General features: G+C 38.5%; 1 protein-coding gene across 1 annotated transcript; it reads right to left on the reverse strand.

Moving 5' to 3' along the window:
- Positions 1–15,873: 15,873 nt before the first annotated feature.
- On the reverse strand, positions 15,874–18,289 carry LOC141640422 (uncharacterized). Its single transcript, XM_074449226.1, has 2 exons — positions 17,896–18,289; positions 15,874–16,574 (listed from the first exon to the last, which is right to left on the reverse strand). Exons 1-2 carry the CDS (start codon positions 18,287–18,289, stop codon positions 15,874–15,876), a joined length of 1,095 nt encoding a protein of 364 aa, XP_074305327.1.
- Between the last annotated feature and the right edge of the window lie 468 nt (positions 18,290–18,757).

Here is an 18,757-nt window from a genome sequence, read left to right on the forward strand (position 1 = left end):
TTCACCATTTAGCATGAATTCAAGTGAAGATTAAGAAGCCAAGAGATCGAGAGAAGTGTCCAAGGAAGAGCCAAGAACAAGCTTGAAAAAATACCACGAGAAAGCCTTCCAAAGAATCAAAGAAAGCACGAAAGAAAGACGCGTTCCAGGACCAAACTCGCACCGTGCGAGTTTTCCAGGCCCAGAACTCGCACGGTGCGACTTTTCTGGGATTGTTCCCGTTTTGTATTACGGGCTTCTCTTGTGTTAAGCCCATGATTTTTAGGTTACTTTAGACTATATATAGGATGTTTTGTTCTAAGTTAAGACATCTTATGCCACTTTTAATTAATCAAGTTGTAATTTGGGAATATTTTCATATTTTTGAATTGGGTTTAGATCTAAGCATGGAGAACTAATCTCCCTTTCTTAATCCGACTCAAAGGCTTAATCTTTGGTTGTAAGACTCCCTAATCTTTCCTTAATTATTATTATTGTTCTTAATCTCTTGTGTTTAATTGCTTAATTTTGGAATCCTTGTTTGATTATTGTTATTAAGTGTGATTTCCTTGTTACATAATCTTTCCAAGTTCCTTAATTTATTGTTGTTGGGTTTATTAAGTGTGATTTCCTTGTAATCCCATGTTGCAACAACTTGTTATTAGACTAATGAATGTGATTTCTTCTTGGTTTAATTAACATTTGAGAGATTAAGTTGTGATTGCTCATTAATTGTGATTTCATTGTGAGTAATTCCACCTATTAGATTCATATTGCTTCATCTTCTTGTTAATGAATCTATGTGTGTGATTTCCACTAGAGGAGTTGATAAGTTGGGTCAATCATTAAGTGTGATTTCCTTGTGATTGACTTCTAATTAAGGGAATTTGGAGATTTAATCTCACTAATAGGACAATAATATTTGATTAGAAGGATTGATTGAGAGGTTTTGTCAACTAAAGTGCCTAACTTTGGGTCGGGTTAAGTCTCTCTTAAAATTGATTAATTTCCATCTTAAAACTCTCTTACTTGATTACTTGTTGCATACTCTTGTTTGAATTTCCTTTAATTGTCCTTGAAAACTCAACCCCCCCCCCCCTCCCCTTTTTACATATTTGTTGTTATTGTTGTCACAATTGTTCTAATTGCTCTTTTAATTTCACTATTGCAAAACCTATCTTCTCTTGGGTTCGATCTCTTGCTTGCTATTTTCCTAGTTTATAATTAGTGCTAATTAGTGTGTTTAGTGGTATATAAATTGTTAATTTGGCCGTCTTTTAGTGCGACATTTTAGGCGTGTCAAGTTTTGGCGCCGTTGCCGGGGAAGGTAACGGTTTTGCTAGTGTGTTATTTGTGTTTTAGGATAGTTGTGTTAGTTAATCTTTGTTTCTTGTTGTTAGTGTCTTGTTCATCACTTGTGTGAACTTTTTGATTGTGTGCTCTTGTGTAGAGTTGTTTATGGTCAATACTAGGAATTCGAGTGAACCACTTTTTCCATACAATCCGGAGATTCAAAGATCACTTGCTTGGATAGGAGGAGGTATTAAAAGAGGCAACCCGGTTATTGAAGAAATTGATCCCGTTTTCAACAAGACCAAAGAGAAGATAACAACATCCCTTTTGAACAACCCATACCCATACAAATCATCATGGGTGATCGTGAAGACGGGAATCCACACCAAGATGGCGAGAGAGAGAATCCACCAAGGCCTAGAACCATTAAGGAACTTACCGCCCCAGATCTCACACAAGTGCCCTTGTGTATCTCATTTCCGGTCTTGGCGGAAAATGCCACCTTTGAGTTGAAGTCCGGGCTCATTCACCAATTGCCCCAATTCCATGGGCTTAGCACGGAAGACCCCAACAAGCATCTAAACAAATTTCATGTGGTTTGCTCAAGCATGAAACCTAATGGGGTTACCGATGAGCAACTTCAACTAAGGGCCTTCCCTTTTTCACTCAAGGACGCGGCAAATGATTGGCTTTATTATCTCCCTACCGGGAGCATCACCACTTGAAATTTAATGAAGAAGGCTTTCTTAGAAAAGTATTTTCCCGCTAGTCTCTCATCTCAATTGAAGAAAGAAATAAGTAATGTTGAACAAATGGATGGAGAGAACTTGTATGAGTATTGGGAGAGGTTTAAACAACTTCTTTCTAGTTGCCCATACCATGGGTATACCGACCACAACCTTCTCTTGAACTTTTGTGGTGGTCTACTTGAGGATGATGCTAGGATGATTAAAGCCGCTACCTAAGGAGGGATTGAATATATGTCGGTCCAAGAAGCAAATGAGTTGATTGAAAGGTTGGTAGGAAGCTCTAGGAATTTTGGGAGGAGAATTAGGAAGACAAGTGGGACATCCTCTTCAAGGCAAAGCTCCAACCATATGGAGGAGAAAGTTGATTTTCTTACCAATTTGGTGAAGGAACTAACAAAAGGAGGTGGAAGTGCTTCTCATGTGAAATTTTGTGGTCTTTGTAATGATCCAACTCATCCCACCGATGGGTGTCCATCTTTGAAAACGGAGGAGGCAATTGAAGCGGTGAAGGCTATTGGGTTTAAGAAGTTTGACCCCTATTCCAACACTTACAATGAATGGTGGAAATCTCATCCAACTATGGGTTGGGGTGGAAACCAAAACCAAAACCAAAATAAAAAAGGGCCTTTCAAACTCTTCCTTTCAAAAGCCAAATCAAAATCAAAACCAATCACAAAATTCCTTGGAAGAAATGATGAAAACACTTACCATGAATCAAATGGCAATGCAAAACAATACCAAGAAATTTCAAAATGCCGTGCTTCAACAAAACCGACTCACCGACTCTAGGTTTGTTAACCTTGAGACCCAAGTTGGTCAAATCCTCACTATACTCAATTCTCAACCCACCCAAGGATGGAGTCTCCCTTCTCACACCATTCCTCCACCCACCAAGGAACAAGCAAAAGCGGTCTCTTTGAGGAATGGTAGAGAGTTGGTAGAGGCACCCAAGGGTCCTAAGAAGACAAGACCACCTCCTATTGTTCATGAAGTGGAGGTTGTGGTTGAAGATGAAATTGAAGTGGTAGTGGAACAAGGGGAAGCATATACACCTCAACAAGTAAGGGTGGATGAACCGCTTCCGGAATATGAGCCACAAGCTCCATTTCCAAGTGCTTTGAATGATACAAGGATAGTTGACAAGAAAACTTCAAGCCTTTATGATATCTTTCGTAAAGTGGAGGTAAACATTCCTCTCCTTGATCTTCTTAGTAGTGTGCCCAAGCATGAAAAATTTTTGAAAGAGTTGTGCACTACTAAGAGGACCAACAAGGCAAAAAGCATGAAAAAGGTAAGGGCTAGTGAACATGTGTCGGCAATTTTTAAAAAACGGTTGCCACAAAAATGTAGTGACCCGGGCATGTTCATCATCCCTTGTAAAATTGGTGAATTGGATTGTCAACATGCTATGCTTGATTTAGATGCATCTATTAATGTCTTGCCCAATTACCTTTATGAGTCACTCAAGCTAGGGCCTTTGAAACCGACTCGTACGGTCATTTCTTTGGTCGATAGGTCCAATATCTATCCTAAGGGGGTTGTGGAAGATGTCTTGGTGAAGGTGGGGGAAATGCTTTTCCCCGCCGACTTCTATGTGATTGAAATGGAACCCGAGAAAGGCTTCACTCCCATTTTGTTGGGAAGGCCATTCATGAGAACTTCCAACACCAAGATTGATGTATCTAGTGGACGCCTCACAATGGAATTTGAGGGGGAAAAGATTGAGTATAGCATACATGAGGCTATGAAATACCCATCCGAGACTTCATCCTTGTGTTTTCTTGAAATTTTTGAGCCAATTGTGCAAACCGTGTATGAATTGTGCAAAGTTGATGCATTAAATGTTGTTTTGACTAATGGATTGGTTGGAGAGGATACGGGGTATGCTTTGTCTTGTAATTTGCAGGAAACAATCAAGGACCTAGAGGAAAATCCCCCAATGGAAGAATGGGAAGAAAAGGAAGAAATCCGGAAGGCAGCAGCAAACTCGCACCGTGCGAGTTTTCCAGCTCCAGAACTCGTACGGTGCGAGTTCTCCCCTGTCCAGGAAATTTTCTTCCTTTCTTCCAACTTGTTAGAAGAGCTACCAAAAGAGAAACCCGTTCCCTCTATTGTCAAGCCTCCTATTGTTGAATTGAAACCCTTACTAAGCAACTTGAAGTATGCATTTCTAGGAAATGAAGAAACTTTACCGGTAATTATTTCAAGCAAGCTTACTAAGGAGCAAGAAGAGACTCTCATCCGGGTTCTTAAGCAACACAAAGAAGCAATTGGGTGGACAATGGCCGACATCAAAGGCATTATTCCTACTTTATGCATGCACCGAATTCTTCTTGAAGATGAAGCAAAGCCCGCCCGACAACCACAAAGGTGTTTGAACCCCCCAATGATGGACGTTGTGAAGAAAGAGGTACTCAAACTCCTTCATGTAGGTATGATCTATCCTATCTCCGATAGTCAATGGGTTAGTCCAACCCAAGTTGTCCCAAAGAAATCCGGGCTAACGGTAGTCGAGAATCATGAAGGTGTTTTAACCCCCACTCGAGTTCAAAATGGGTGGCGGGTATGTATCGACTACCGTAGGCTCAATGTCGTGACCTGAAAAGATCACTTCCCGCTTCCCTTCATGGATCAAATGTTGGAGAGGTTAGCGAGAAAAGCTTTTTATTGCTTTTTGGATGGCTACTCGGGTTATTTTCAAATCCCAATTGCACCCGAGGACCAAACAAAAACAACCTTCACATGTCCCTTTGGAACGTTTGCCTATAGAAAGATGCCTTTCGGTCTTTGTAATGCTCTGGGAACGTTCCAAAGGTGCATGATGAGTATCTTTTCGGATCATGTTGAGGACTTTATTGAGGTATTCATGGACGATTTCACCGTTCATGGCCAATCTTTTGAGGATTGTTTGAGTCATCTCACTTGGGTCTTGAAGAGATGTATTGATACCAACCTCGTTCTCAACCATGAGAAATGTCATTTCATGGTTGATGAAGGAATAGTCTTGGGACATGTGATCTCCTCTAGGGTGATTGAGGTTGATAAGGCCAAGGTCGATACCATTCGCACCTTGCCTTATCCTACTAACGTGCGTGAAGTGAGATCTTTCCTAGGACATGTCGGGTTCTACCGGCGTTTTATTAAAGATTTCTCCAAGATTGCCGCTCCTCTATGCAAGCTACTTCAAAAGGATTGTGAATTTGTCATGAGTGAAGAATGCAAGGGAGCTTTTGATATGCTCAAGGAGAAGCTTATTTCGGCACCTATAATTCAACCTCCCAATTGGAAAGAACCGTTTGAGATAATGTCGGACGCAAGAAATTATGCCCTTGGCGCGGTACTTGGCCAAAGGGTAGGAAGAACATCTCATGTTATTCAATATGCATCGACAATGATGAATGAGGCTCAAAGAAACTATACAACTACCGAGAAAGAATTTCTTGCGGTGGTGTTTGCTTTAGATAAATTTCGACCTTATATTCTTGGAGCCAAGGTCATCATCTTCACGGATCATGCCGCCTTAAGGCATTTGGTGAACAAGAAGGAGTCCAAGCCCCGTTTGATGAGATGGGTGCTACTTTTGAGTGAGTTTGACGTTGAACTCAAAGACAAGAAGGGCACAACTAATACGGTGGCGGATCACCTAAGTCGAATCGTACAAGAAAAGACTCAAGAAATCTTGGAATCACCAATACAAGCTTCCTTTCCAGATGACACACTCCTAGCATTGTCATCCATTGAGCCATGGTATGCACATATAGTCAACTTTTTGGTCTTACAAGAGTTTCCAAAGGGTCTTTCACGCTCTCAACGGGACAAGATCAAGAGTGATGCCAAATACTATGTGTGGGATGACCCATATATTTGGAAATTTTGTGCCGATCAAGTTATTAGGAGATGTGTCCCGGATACCGAAATCCTTTCAATTCTTAAGTTTTGTAACGAGTATGCTTGCGGTGGGCATTCTGGAGCCAAGAAAACGGCTAGAAAAGTCTTGGAAAGCGGTTTCTTTTGGCCCACATTATTCCGAGATGCTCATGCTATGGTGAAGACATGTGATAGATGCCAAAGAGTTGGCAACATTTCAAAAAGAGGAGAAATGCCACAAACTCCCATGATCTATTGTGAAATATTTGATGTGTGGGGTATTGACTTTATGGGACCATTTCCCGCATCTTGTGGCAATATTTATATACTTTTGGCGGTGGACTATGTCTCCAAGTGGGTGGAGGCTAAAGCCACCAAGACCGATGATGCAAAGGTAGTTGGAGAATTCATCAAAACCAACATCTTTTCTCGGTTTGGTTTCCCAAAAGCCTTGATAAGCGACCGTGGCACACACTTTTGCAACAAAGCCATTGGAGCTCTTCTCAAAAAGTATGGAGTACTTCATAAAGTATCAACCGCCTATCACCCCCAAACCAACGGTCAAGCCGATGTTTCTAATAGGGAGATTAAGGCTATCCTTGAGAAGACGGTGAATCCCGACCGCAAGGATTGGAGCTTGAGGTTGGATGATGCCTTGTGGACGTATCGCACGGCTTACAAAACGCCAATCGGGATGTCACCTTACCGCTTACTTTTTGGGAAATCATGTCATCTACCCGTGGAGGTTGAACATCGAGCTTATTGGGTAGTCAAGTCGTTCAACTTGCAAATGAATGAAGCGGGCCTTCATAGAAAACTTCAACTTCAAGAATTGGAAGAAATTCGGAATGATGCTTATGAAAATGCTTCCATTTATAAGGCAAGAACAAGAGCATGGCACGATAATATGATTTCAAGAAGAGTGTTTCAAGTGGGAGAGAAAGTCTTACTCTTTCAAAATCGGCTTAGACTTTTCTCCGGGAAATTGAGGTCTAGGTGGATGGGACCATATGAAGTGGTTCGTGTCTTCCCATATGGAGCAATTGAAATCAAATGCTTGAAATCCGGGAAAGTTTTGAAAGTGAATGGGCAAAGGCTTAAGCATTATCATGAAGGAATTGAAGTGGGTGAAGTGGAAACACTCCACCTTGTTGATCCAATTTACTCAAATTAATGAAGATGCAACTTTGTCGAGCCATCGACGTTAAATAAACGGCAAAATTTTGTAAATATTTCCTTCCCTTGCATATTTAAAGTCCGCATTGCATTGTCTTTATTGCATTTTTTATGTTTAAATTAATTTCATCCTTTAATTCTCGCATTATAAATTAAATCATTTGCATTTTCATTAATGTTTTTGGCATGTTAGGACGGTTTAATGTGTGTTTTAGTGATAGGATACCAACTCAAGGGCATATGTGAAGAAAGGAAGGAAGAATGATGTGTAAAAGGATTGGCTAAAGTGGAGAATTAAGCAACAAAAAAAGCCACTTCCAGCAGCAAAGTCGCACGGTGCGACTTTTCTGAGAGCCTTTCTCGCACCGTGCGAGTTTTTGAAGAGACATGCATTTCAGCCTCAATTCCCACGACATCCTCATTTGTTCTTCCCCAATTCCTTTAGCATTCACACTCCCTCTTCACACTAACCCTAAACCCCTAAAAATCACCCATCAAAACCTTATCAAATCATCAAAATCAAGCAATTTACCTTCAAGTTTTATCAACTTTCATCTCCCAACATCAATTTGGGCAAGGTAAATTGCAGAAAATTCACAAAACCATCATCATTTTCGACTTAGGGTTTCGAGTAATTGAACAATTGAAGATTTCTGGGTTGCAAATTGGATTGAAGGGACGACTTTAAGCATTTTGGGATAGCATTCATCAACCAACACTACTACAAAAATAGACAAAGAGGACGGTTGAAAACCGTCCTAAAACCTTAAAACAACCGTCCTTAATTCACCCGTCCTCGTTGACTACGATGACGGTTGACAAAAAGTCAAACCGTCTTGTTTGGGTTTTCAGAAGAGGACGGTTGGTGCCTGGAACCGTCTTCTTTTGCATTTTTATGGAGGACGGTTGGTGCCTGGAACCGTCTTCTTTTGCATTTTTATGGAGGACGGTCCTCAGTCTCAACCGTCTTGTTTTAAAGTCATGGCGCGAATAAATTTGGTGCCAACTTCATGACGCTTTGTCATAGAACCGTCTTTACATATTTTTTAAAAAATTAATTTAGCGCCAATTTTTGAATGAAAACCGCCCAATTTTTTGCGCCAATTTATGAATACAACCGCTTTTTTTTTGGCGCCAAGTTATAAAATCAAATCCATGGTCATTTACAACTAAAAATGTGAAATAAAAATTGTTTCATTCATACGCTATACGACAATAGCCGTATAGCTTAAATATTTCCTCCTACAATTCAGAAAATCCAACAAATCTTACATTTATTCTCTAAATCCAACAGAACGGAATAAGTTTGAACCTCTAAAATATGAACTATCGACAATAAGTTTAACCCAAGCACTAACAAGAGTTTTTCCATCTACACACCACACTTTTAAGCTACCTAGATAACATCAAAGTGTTAGCATACTTTAAACGTTGCCATCAAATACTTCCGCCTTAAACTGCAATGCATATGTTGCCCAAATGTCCCGCACCTCGTCAATTTGCTGAACTGAATATATCTTTGGGGCTTTAAACATGAACTACATAAAACCAAAAAACACAATTCTAATTATTTACATATCAACACGTGTAATTTATATAAAACGACGAAATAATTATTGAAACCAAAGAAACAAATTAAAGGACGTACACTTGGAATAATATTAATATATCGTCCTCTGATGATTTCCAACATATATCGGCAGACATAATATCCACATAATACACTTCCAAAGGGTGCGTAGGACACTAAAATAGAAATCATGTCAACTACATTCTACAACTTATAAACAACAAATCCATAACAATGAAACATAGACTATATAATTTAGGAGATAACAATATTATAAGTTCAAGAGGTACCTTTATTATTTTCCATTCAAGCTCTTTTTGCTGACATTTCTCAGGATCCATAGAGTTTATCTTCGTAATTGCCCTGCGTTAAATATATATTAGCTTAATTATATTTATTTTATGAAAATAAATGTAAATCTACGAGATAATTACAATTTCTTAAATCGTATCCATGCTGAACTTACATATTAATTGTATCTTTCAAAAATTCACGAGGCTCTCGAGTTCCAGCCGGATCACACCAATATACTACACTATCCTTTGGATTAATGGCAGCCAACATCCAATGATTACTACAATTTATAAAATTAACAATCAACATCGCATTAATAAGTAGCATCAAACCGGAATAATATAATTAATAGTAGCTCGTATGAAAAAAAAGATACATACCCTTCAAAGTATGGAGCAAAAACAAGCTTTCGCCCCCTTTCACAACCCGTACATGTCATAGCCTTAACAATATAGTCCGACCGATCATCTTCATTTTCAAAACTAGCGAACTTGGACAATGATGTGGGGCACAAGAATCCATATGAGGTTGTACATTGAATACTCACTACTAGTTCAGTTAAATACCTACCAAAAAAAAAATTGATAATTGCTAAATTGTGCATAAATCAGCAAACATATCATAAATCAGTTTAATGATTTCGGAGCATTCAGGTTCTTTCTTTTTAGAATTATCTTCATGTTGAACACAGACAAGAGGGCCTTCCTTCACATCAGTTGAAATAAAGAAGTAAAAAAAAATGTTTTCAGATGGAATCGAACACGGACAACTTGGAAGTTGGGCAAAAGCTTAACCACGGCACAACAACACACTTGCGTTTAATATTGTCTGCTACTTTTATTTAATGATTTTTATACGTCGGTGGCGGGGTAGCATGAGTTGGTCGTCTCCATCGAATTTCGGGTTTGACCAACACCGACAAGCTGCCGGGTCTAGCATCCTTCACCCTCATACCGGTTTGAAGTGTGGGAATGTTAATAGCAAAGACATACCAATCAAAGTCAAAAACAATTTCATAATAATTATTCGAACAAGTGGTTAGTATTGACCTAAGGATCTCATTACAGAACTCTAGGTCAGACTTAAGAGCATAATTAACCAAAACCTTGATAATTTCCGCTAAATTATCAACAGAAACCATAGCCATAATAAGTTTCAAAGATGCAAGCTAATGTTAGGATCCACATCTTTGAACTCTAGGTCAGATTTTTGCAAAGTTGGCAACTTCATTTGAGATACTATGTTAATGATGTTGCAAGTTGTTGAGTATCATTTATGATCCCTTATAAATTAGTATTTGGGATCTTACCAGCTACCATGTATTATTTGACAATATTTTCAATCTCTGTTTTTAGGTTTGGATTCTAAAAATCCTTTAGTATAGTCCCTGTCCTATGGCTTGATCTGCAGTATTCTAAAAATCCTTTAGTATAGTCCCTGTCCTATGGCTTGTTCTTTTTATGGGAGTTTATTTTCTTTCTTCATGTAAAACCAGGCGGTGCTAGTAGCATCGGACTGCAACCCCAAGTCGCTCATTAAGCATCTGCCAAGCTTGGCTACCTCCAGGAAAGTACCACTTTTGTATGTGAAAGATAAGAAAGAAGGTTCTGTGAGGTTGGGTGAGCTTGTTAAGGTCAAAACGGCGATGGCTATCGGAATTAAGGTAATGCGAATCACAATCTTAGTTGTCTAGCTTCTCTGTTTTCCTTTGTATATACATGATTTTTCAGTTTTCATGATAACGATGGTTTGACTTTTAATTTAACAAACATTTCTGTGAGATGAACAATATTTTGTTGATCAAAACACCCCAACAGCACACATATTTTGTTGATCAAACCTCATGAACAAAGCAATGTGTATAAAACGTATTCAAAGATTAGAAATCAAACCTCATGAACAAAGCAATGTGAGAGGCACTTATCTCTTCTTCATCACACCAATGAATAAGGTCTTCATAGCTAAGCATGCATTTCTGTTCACGATGTAGTACATGCTCTTCTATATCCACATTGATCATCGTTGCACTTGTCTTTAACACACGAGCCTCATTTGCCAACTTCTTCAACGACATGGTTCTCCACTTTTGCCTGAACTCAAGACTAACTTTTACGCCAAGAAAACGTGATGTTGTTGGGTCTAAAGGCTTAGTCTTTGGTTGTGTAGAATTGGCTGATTCATGTGCCTCTTCTTCTCGTGCATTTTTCTTCAAAAAGGATAAAAAGAAAGATAAATAGAAACCACTACAATTTTCCATATTTTTCAAGGGAGAGTTTTATGCATACATGCCTCTCTAGCGTGGAAAATATTTAAGGTTGAATATTAAGGTCAGCAATTAACATTACCTCATTAGGACTATGAATATTACTTTGTGGCCATTGAACAAATGAGCTCTTAGCATCATTTAGTATCTCCAAGTCGCCAACGGGCACCGGTAACAAAGCATTTTCGGACCCATTGTACACTTTCTTGATTGTGACTTTTTTAAAACCATCACGTAAGGAGGCGCCGTGAACGGAAACAAACTCCCCATTACGTGACATGTATACCAACGCTGAAGCAACCATCTTTATCGGTTTTCCTGGCAATGATAATATACAACTTTTCCAAGCCTACACAATTCAAATTAATCATAATTTCAAGTATGTCAAATTAATCATAATTTCAAGTATGTCACTCTAATTCGAGCTTAAATCATGTAAGCTAACTTTGATATCAGTCTTCAGAGCAAACAAATTCAAAATTCAAATCACCAAATACATAAATATGATATAGTGGGTGAGATTATAATTTGACTACCTCTAGTGGTGATGTAGAAAAGTTCCGAATGGTGGCCACTGGAGTACGGAAAACCTCATCAGAGAGTGGCTCCTCGAGACGTACGAGATGGCTCACTTGATTTCTCCTTATGAGATGGCTCGTCATCAGGTGACTCCTCTCTAGCTTGTGACTCCTCTCTAGCTTGTGACTGAGACCCCTCCATAGATGCATAGTTTCCTTGTGTACTCTTAGTCATCGCATCTAAGAAACGAGCTAATACTTCTTCACTTGGTCGCTCACTGTTTGCGAACTTCACCAACATCATTTGAGTTTCCTTCAGTTGCTCTTCCAAAGTACTTATCTACATAAGAAAAAATTTGAATAATAAATCAACTTCCTACTGAACACTTCTTCAACTTTTCTCCAACTCTTGAATTCATTAGCTAATGATATAATATAAGTTAACCTTTTCCTTCAACCGTGTTGGAGTCGGGTTTTTGGGAGCTTTCCCAAAATATTCTTTTATGCCTATGCCATTAGGAACTCCTCGAACACGACCAGGATGTTCGGCCTTGCCAAGTGCCTTAGCGAGTATATCTTCTCGTCCCTTGGGAACAAATACACCTGCCTTCACGTCTTTGTTTATTGCTTCCTGCACCAATTCATATAAAATAAAGTAATTGTGTACAAAATTAGCTATATGTATATTAGTTTCAACATTTCAAATGTCATACTAACTTACAATTTTTTTTTTCCACTTCTTTAACATAATCAGTCATATCTCCATTCTTAGACTTGTGAGCCCTTAGCCAAACTAAATATCGATCAACTGTCTCCAATGGGCATCCCTTTGCGGCAAAGTCTGCTTTCTATAAAAAAACATTCAACTTAACTTGGCTAAAATATCAAATAATTGTGAATAAGAAAAGTTAAATCAATTAAAAGATAACTTACGACTTTCTTCTCAACTCCCCGATATCCTCCTCGAGAACCATGGTATTGTGCTTGCCTTTGAGCTGCATTCTTCTTGTTTTTCTCACTAATGGCCTGTTTACATTATATAATCATCAATTTGGAGCAACAAAAACAGTAATGTACATCATCAATTTAGGCTGTTTTGTATCCGTTTATAAAAAAAAAAAAAAAAACAACTTCCAGGGCCAACTGCAGGTACGCAATGAAGACACCCTAATCGTTAAAAGTCACAAATGCTGGCTATCACTGTGCACTACTAAGTGACTTAGTATCTCATAAATATCCTTGATATATCAACTCAGGCATAAAATTCGTCAAATGAGAAAATTATGGGCAGACAGAGGAGTTATGACAAATTAACCATAAAAACCGTAGAAACCCAGAATGAATAGAAGAAAATGAAGGAGGTTTAAGGTAGATGATGGTCATATGAATAATGGGGTTTTTGCCTCCTACTTTAACTTATGTGCTCTGGTTCCTCTTAACATTTATGACCCGGTTCAGCGTACAAGTTCTAGTCGTCCTACCGGTGTTAAATTGCAAACACCACAGCAAATCATGACTAATTTATCAAGTATTTGAAAGCTAGATAGGCTACTCTGACCATGTTCACGTCGCAACTGTTTTTTTTTTTTACAGATAGCACAGCTATTGAAATCAAGCTTTTACTTGGTGATTTTGGGACTGAGTCCTCAACCCCGTATTCTCGCAAAGATTACTTGAACAAAGATAACGTAGAGACATGGACCAAAATGTCGAAATTTATAAATGTAGTGCTCACGATCGGAGAATATTCAAATAAAACTTTATGAGTTGTCACTTGTCGTGATTTCAAAACTTGTCATCACATTCTACTTGGAGTATTGTCATTAAATTACCTTAAATGCATCAGTAGTATGGGAGGCCACAAATGAATTCCATTCATCTTGTGTTATCTGTTTCCACAAGGTCGGTGGTGTCCTCCGGATAGCTCCTGTCTCCTCATCGTATAACCACTCACAGACTAACTTACTCTTCCACTTTCTCCATAACTCTCCTGCCTTACCAAGACACCAATCTTCACGTTCCTTTCTAACTGTGAATGCCCCCTACATTGTCAAAGTAAAACAAAAACAAAAACAGATATTGAGAAAAAAAAATCCTTTGTATAAGAAAACATAATTGATAATAAAAAGTAAGTAATTTTCTACATACTGTGATCATATCTAACATATCTCGTTTTGTCGGCTGCTCCACATCGTCCCATTTTTCAACCGTGCAGCTAACATGTCCCCGAACAGTAATCCCAATCCAACTATCGAACTTAGCAGCCCAATCTCCAATCGGCAAATTCACTCACTATCCCATTCTAACTTAATTGGGTCCTCATCTCTAATAGCTTTTGTTGCTAACTTCAGGACTGATCGACCCCTCTCGTAACGCTTCCCTCTCTTTTTCGTACCTCATTAGATTGGTCGAGTCTGTATTTTCTCTTACTTGTCTTTCTCTTTGGCGTTGTCATTGATCAACCTGCACATAAATTTTTACAATTAGTATTCGTAAATCACAAATACACCGCTTCTCTTTACAAACTAGACAATTGGTGCCAATATAATCTGGGAGCAAAGAAGAAAAGGAAAAAATGCAGGACCAAGTTCTACAGATAAAAAAAGGAAATCGATGAAAAAGATGACTATCCAGTGAAAGTGAATGAGAAGGATGTGTTTCGTGTTGCTTTCTAATTTGTTCTGTACTCAAAACAAGCATGGTAGAGTTGTTTACTCAAACATCAACATAATAAATTACTTAAATAAAATAATGAAATACACGATAAATATAAACGAGAAGGATGTGTGTAGCATTGCTTTCTAATTATTTCTTTGATATACCTTACATTTAAGCAAAAAAACTAAATAACAAAATGAATTACTTAAATAAAATAATGAAATAAATAGTAAACATAAATTTGACTATGTTTACTCAAACATCATCACGGGGACGTTTTTTTGAATTGCTTTCACCGTCAATCCATATCCCCTAATTGTGATCATCACGCGCGTATAAACTCGAGGGGTTAACAATATCAGCGTCATCGAACTGTGATAACTGATGATCAAAGCCCTCAAATACAACATCTTCATCACAAGTATCCACTGCACGCCTACCCCGTACAGATAAAACAACAGACCAATTTTTGTCCGCCGGATCTGTTACATAGAACACTTGTTTTGCTTGACTGGCTAGTATGAAAGGGTCTTCCTTATGACCGACTTTACCAAGATTCACCAACGTGAATCCTAATTCATCCTTGCGAACACCATTATTACTTTCAATCCACTTGCAACCAAATATAGGAATTTCAAATTCTCTGTAATTCAACTCCCAAATCTCCTCAATAACTCCGTAGTAATGCATTTTACTCAAAATTGGATTTTTATCTTTCGAACTAGCAAAGTACATTGCTTCTGCTTCTACACTAACCCCACTATTTTGCATTGTGCTCATGTCATCTTGCTTACGAGTGTAAAACGTACAACCATTAATGGCATAACCAGTATAAGAAGAGGCGGAAATATCTGGCCCATAACAAAGTCTTTTTAATCTGGAAGAGATAGCTTCTGGACATTCTTGCAAGTCTTGAATGACTCGACCCTTAAACCAAACTCTAAAAGTCTTATTGTGCTCACTTGCAATCCACTTCTGGGTTTTATTTCGATGATTATCCTTTAAGAACGCCATGTGTTCTTCGATGTATGGTTGTACCTCATCCTCGTTGTGAAGGACATATGTATGTGCAATATGCCACTTCTCTGTTGTCATATCTTGACAAACATGACCTCTAAGCCCTTTCCCCATCATCCACTCACTATGCCGACTCTTAGGAACCCCAAGTAATTCAGCATCAGATAAGTGAGTATAAAAAAAAGAAAGTGCTTCGTCAATAATTGCACGCTCAGCAATACACCCTTCAGGCCTATATCGGTTAGAAGTATAGGACTTGTACACTTCTATCCCTTTATCCCATAATATTCTCAAATCGTCAAGAAGAGGAGCTAAATAGACATCTATATCATTACCAGGTTCCTTGGGCCCAGAAATCAACAAGGACAACATCAAATATTTTCGTTTCATGCATAAATATGGAGGTAAGTTGTAAATAGCTAAAAGCACCGGCCAAGTACTATGTTGACTACTCAAACTTCCATAAGGATTCATCCCGTCGGTTGATAATCAAAGACGGAGATTTCTGGGTTCTTTGCCAAACTCCGGATACTTAGAATCAATGAACTTCCACTCTAACCCATCAGACGGGTGTCTCAACTTCCCATCATTAGCTTTGGCAGTTTTATGCCACGTCAATAGCTTTGCATCTTCCTTATTCGCAAAAAGGCGTATCAACCTTGGAATTATTGGAAAATACCACAAAACTTTTGCCGGGATACCCTCCTTCTTTTTATACCGCCACTCTTTACAAACCGGACAGTGAGTGCATGTCTCATATTCTTTGCGATACAATATACAATCATTAGGACATGCATGAATCTTTTCATATTTCATACCAATTCCTCGAAGTATCTTCTTTGCCGCATAGGTGCGATTAGGAAGAACATTATCTTCGGGAAGCATGTCTCTCAACAATTCTAGGAGGTCATTAAAACTCTTGTCGCTCCACCCATTTTTAGCTTTCAAATTATATAACTTAACAATTGATGCCAATTTAGTGTATTTCTTGCAGCTCTTATACAATGGCATCTCAGAATCTTTTAACTTCTCTAATACAACACTTATGTCATCCAAATTATTTTCATCAAGGTCTTCTTCATCATCATCATCTATAATATCTTCATCAATATTTATAGACGACTTCTCTACTTCCTCATTCTCTCCACAAAAATCTCCCCAAATATTTTCAGAGTTATCCTCAGACTCATCTGTAACACCCCCATACTCCGAGTGCCTTACCAGGACCACTCAGGTATGAAGACATCACCATCTCGGTTGCCCGAGGTATGATAATCAAATAGACAAAACAGAAACAACATTTATTATAAGTAAGTTAATGAATAAGTACAATCCTCGAAACCAAACTGAAAGTACAATACATTATTCCAAACTGTCTATTCTCAACTGAAATGTAAATAAAACTAAACTACAGCGGAAGACTCTATCGTCATGTCGTGGCCATCCCCTATCCCCGTATCATCTCTATACTGCTCAATATCGCTCACCATCCCCGAATGGATCACCGCAGTTTTACAAAACAACACCGGGTCAAGACTAATCACACAATCAAAATAAATAACAACAATAAGACAAAAGACAATTTGAACTGTCACACACACACACAACACCACCAACTCCCATCATCTCAATATCGACCGTCCACCGGACCAGCCGCTGCTGGGGGACCGCAGCTGTTCCCACCTAAGCCCCGCTCATCGTACGAGCGATAACCCCGTCCATTAATGTGCACATCCCCTTTCGTGGCGGGTTCCACGAAGGGCGAAACTAGGGCGTGAGATCACTCCCGCAAGTGACCCCACTCAGCCGAGAACGCATCTCGAGAACCATCAACAAACACAACCACAATCACAATCACAATCACAATCATCATATCAAACAACTAACTACAAAGACATCACCAATATCCCATTATGGGACTAATACCGAGTAGGAAATCCTACCTGGAAAGCACAACACGCAGACGGTATCTCAAACTGTCTCAAAACGCCTCTTCTATGAACTCTCCTCCTATCATACAACACATAAATACTACTATTCAATTACTATTCATAAAAACCCCCAATTCCTAAATTAGGGTTTCACTATTCATAACAAAACATTATACCAATTACATTAAAGGCTTACCCTCGACGCAAGGAATCAAACGACGCAAACTACGATGCAAACCGACCGTCTGAACTCCGGGAATTGTCAAGAGCGCGATTAGGAAGAAGACAAGTTGCTTTCTCTCTTAAACAGGTTTTAGGTTTTGTAAAAAGTGATTTAGAACAAAGACGAATTGGTTTAAATACCTTAATCGCGTAATTAACAAAACCCGAGAAAACTCCCCCGTAAAACCGGACACTCGATCGAGTACCCAAGGTACTCGATCGAGTACTTCCTTACTCGATCGAGTGCCCCAAACTACTCGATCGAGTGCCCAACAGTCGAAACTATTTTATTCTGCAACATACCCTTACTCGACAGAGTAAGGGCTACTCGATAGAGTACCCCCAAGACCATAAATACGGAGTATTACATCATCAACCGAATCAGAATTCATATTCATTCCCAAACCCGAATCTTCTTCTGCCGCATCAGAATCCTTTTCAATTAGATTAAAACATGTTTCTTTTTCCGTCTCACTAAATTGGATATTTATATCTTCTCTCATTCCTCTTTTTATGGTTCTAGATTCTCCTTGAAAAGTCCAGAGTCTATATTTTGGATTAAACTTTCTCTTCTGTAAATGAATTTGTACATCTGGCAAGCTCATATGCGTCATATTAAGACACATATCACAAGGGCACGCCATACTAGATGTGTTCGTCACATTCTCTCTAACAAAGGCATAAAATTCAGCTAACCCGGCATCATATTCTGGGTCACCTTTTTTTGCATCAGACATCCAAGTACGCGCCATATTTATCTATATAGTTAATTATATAGATAAGTCAAATGTCAAAAGTTAGAAGACTAACTGAATACCAAATTGATAAATTCCGACTTCCGAGAATCACATAAATTCTGTATTTCACTTTTTTTTCATTTGAATACGATGATGTGACACAATGCTAATAAAAGAGTGTCAAAAATGATTTGATGGAAGATGAACCTGAGCTAAATTCAAGTATAACAAAGTGTCCACATAAAAGAAAAAATAATTGATTAGAAAAAAAAATAAAGGAAGCGATAATTATGGTTGTTATTTTAGAAAGCGATAAACTCATGTTCCCACACACCTCAAAATTGCCTATCTCCTAAATTAAGTTCGGGAATTGCCTTAATTTACATGATCGGGACTCGACATGATCACCTCCGAATTGACATGATTAATTTTTCTATCCCTTTTTGCAACCTAATTGTTGTGCGAGAATATAATTCTTAATGT

The sequence above is a fragment of the Silene latifolia genome, unplaced genomic scaffold, assembly GCF_048544455.1.
Source record: "Silene latifolia isolate original U9 population unplaced genomic scaffold, ASM4854445v1 scaffold_79, whole genome shotgun sequence".
NCBI classification, from domain to species: Eukaryota; Viridiplantae; Streptophyta; class Magnoliopsida; order Caryophyllales; family Caryophyllaceae; genus Silene; species Silene latifolia.

Bases quoted from the DNA above. Each gene is read 5' to 3' on its own strand.
- LOC141640422 (XM_074449226.1), bottom strand. From the start codon at position 18,289: ATGGCGCGTACTTGGATGTCTGATGCAAAAAAAGGTGACCCAGAATAT. The intron at 16,575-17,895 runs GTATTTATGGTC...GGGGTGTTACAG, and splicing joins GGTTGATGATGTAATACTCC to ATGAGTCTGAGGATAACTCT.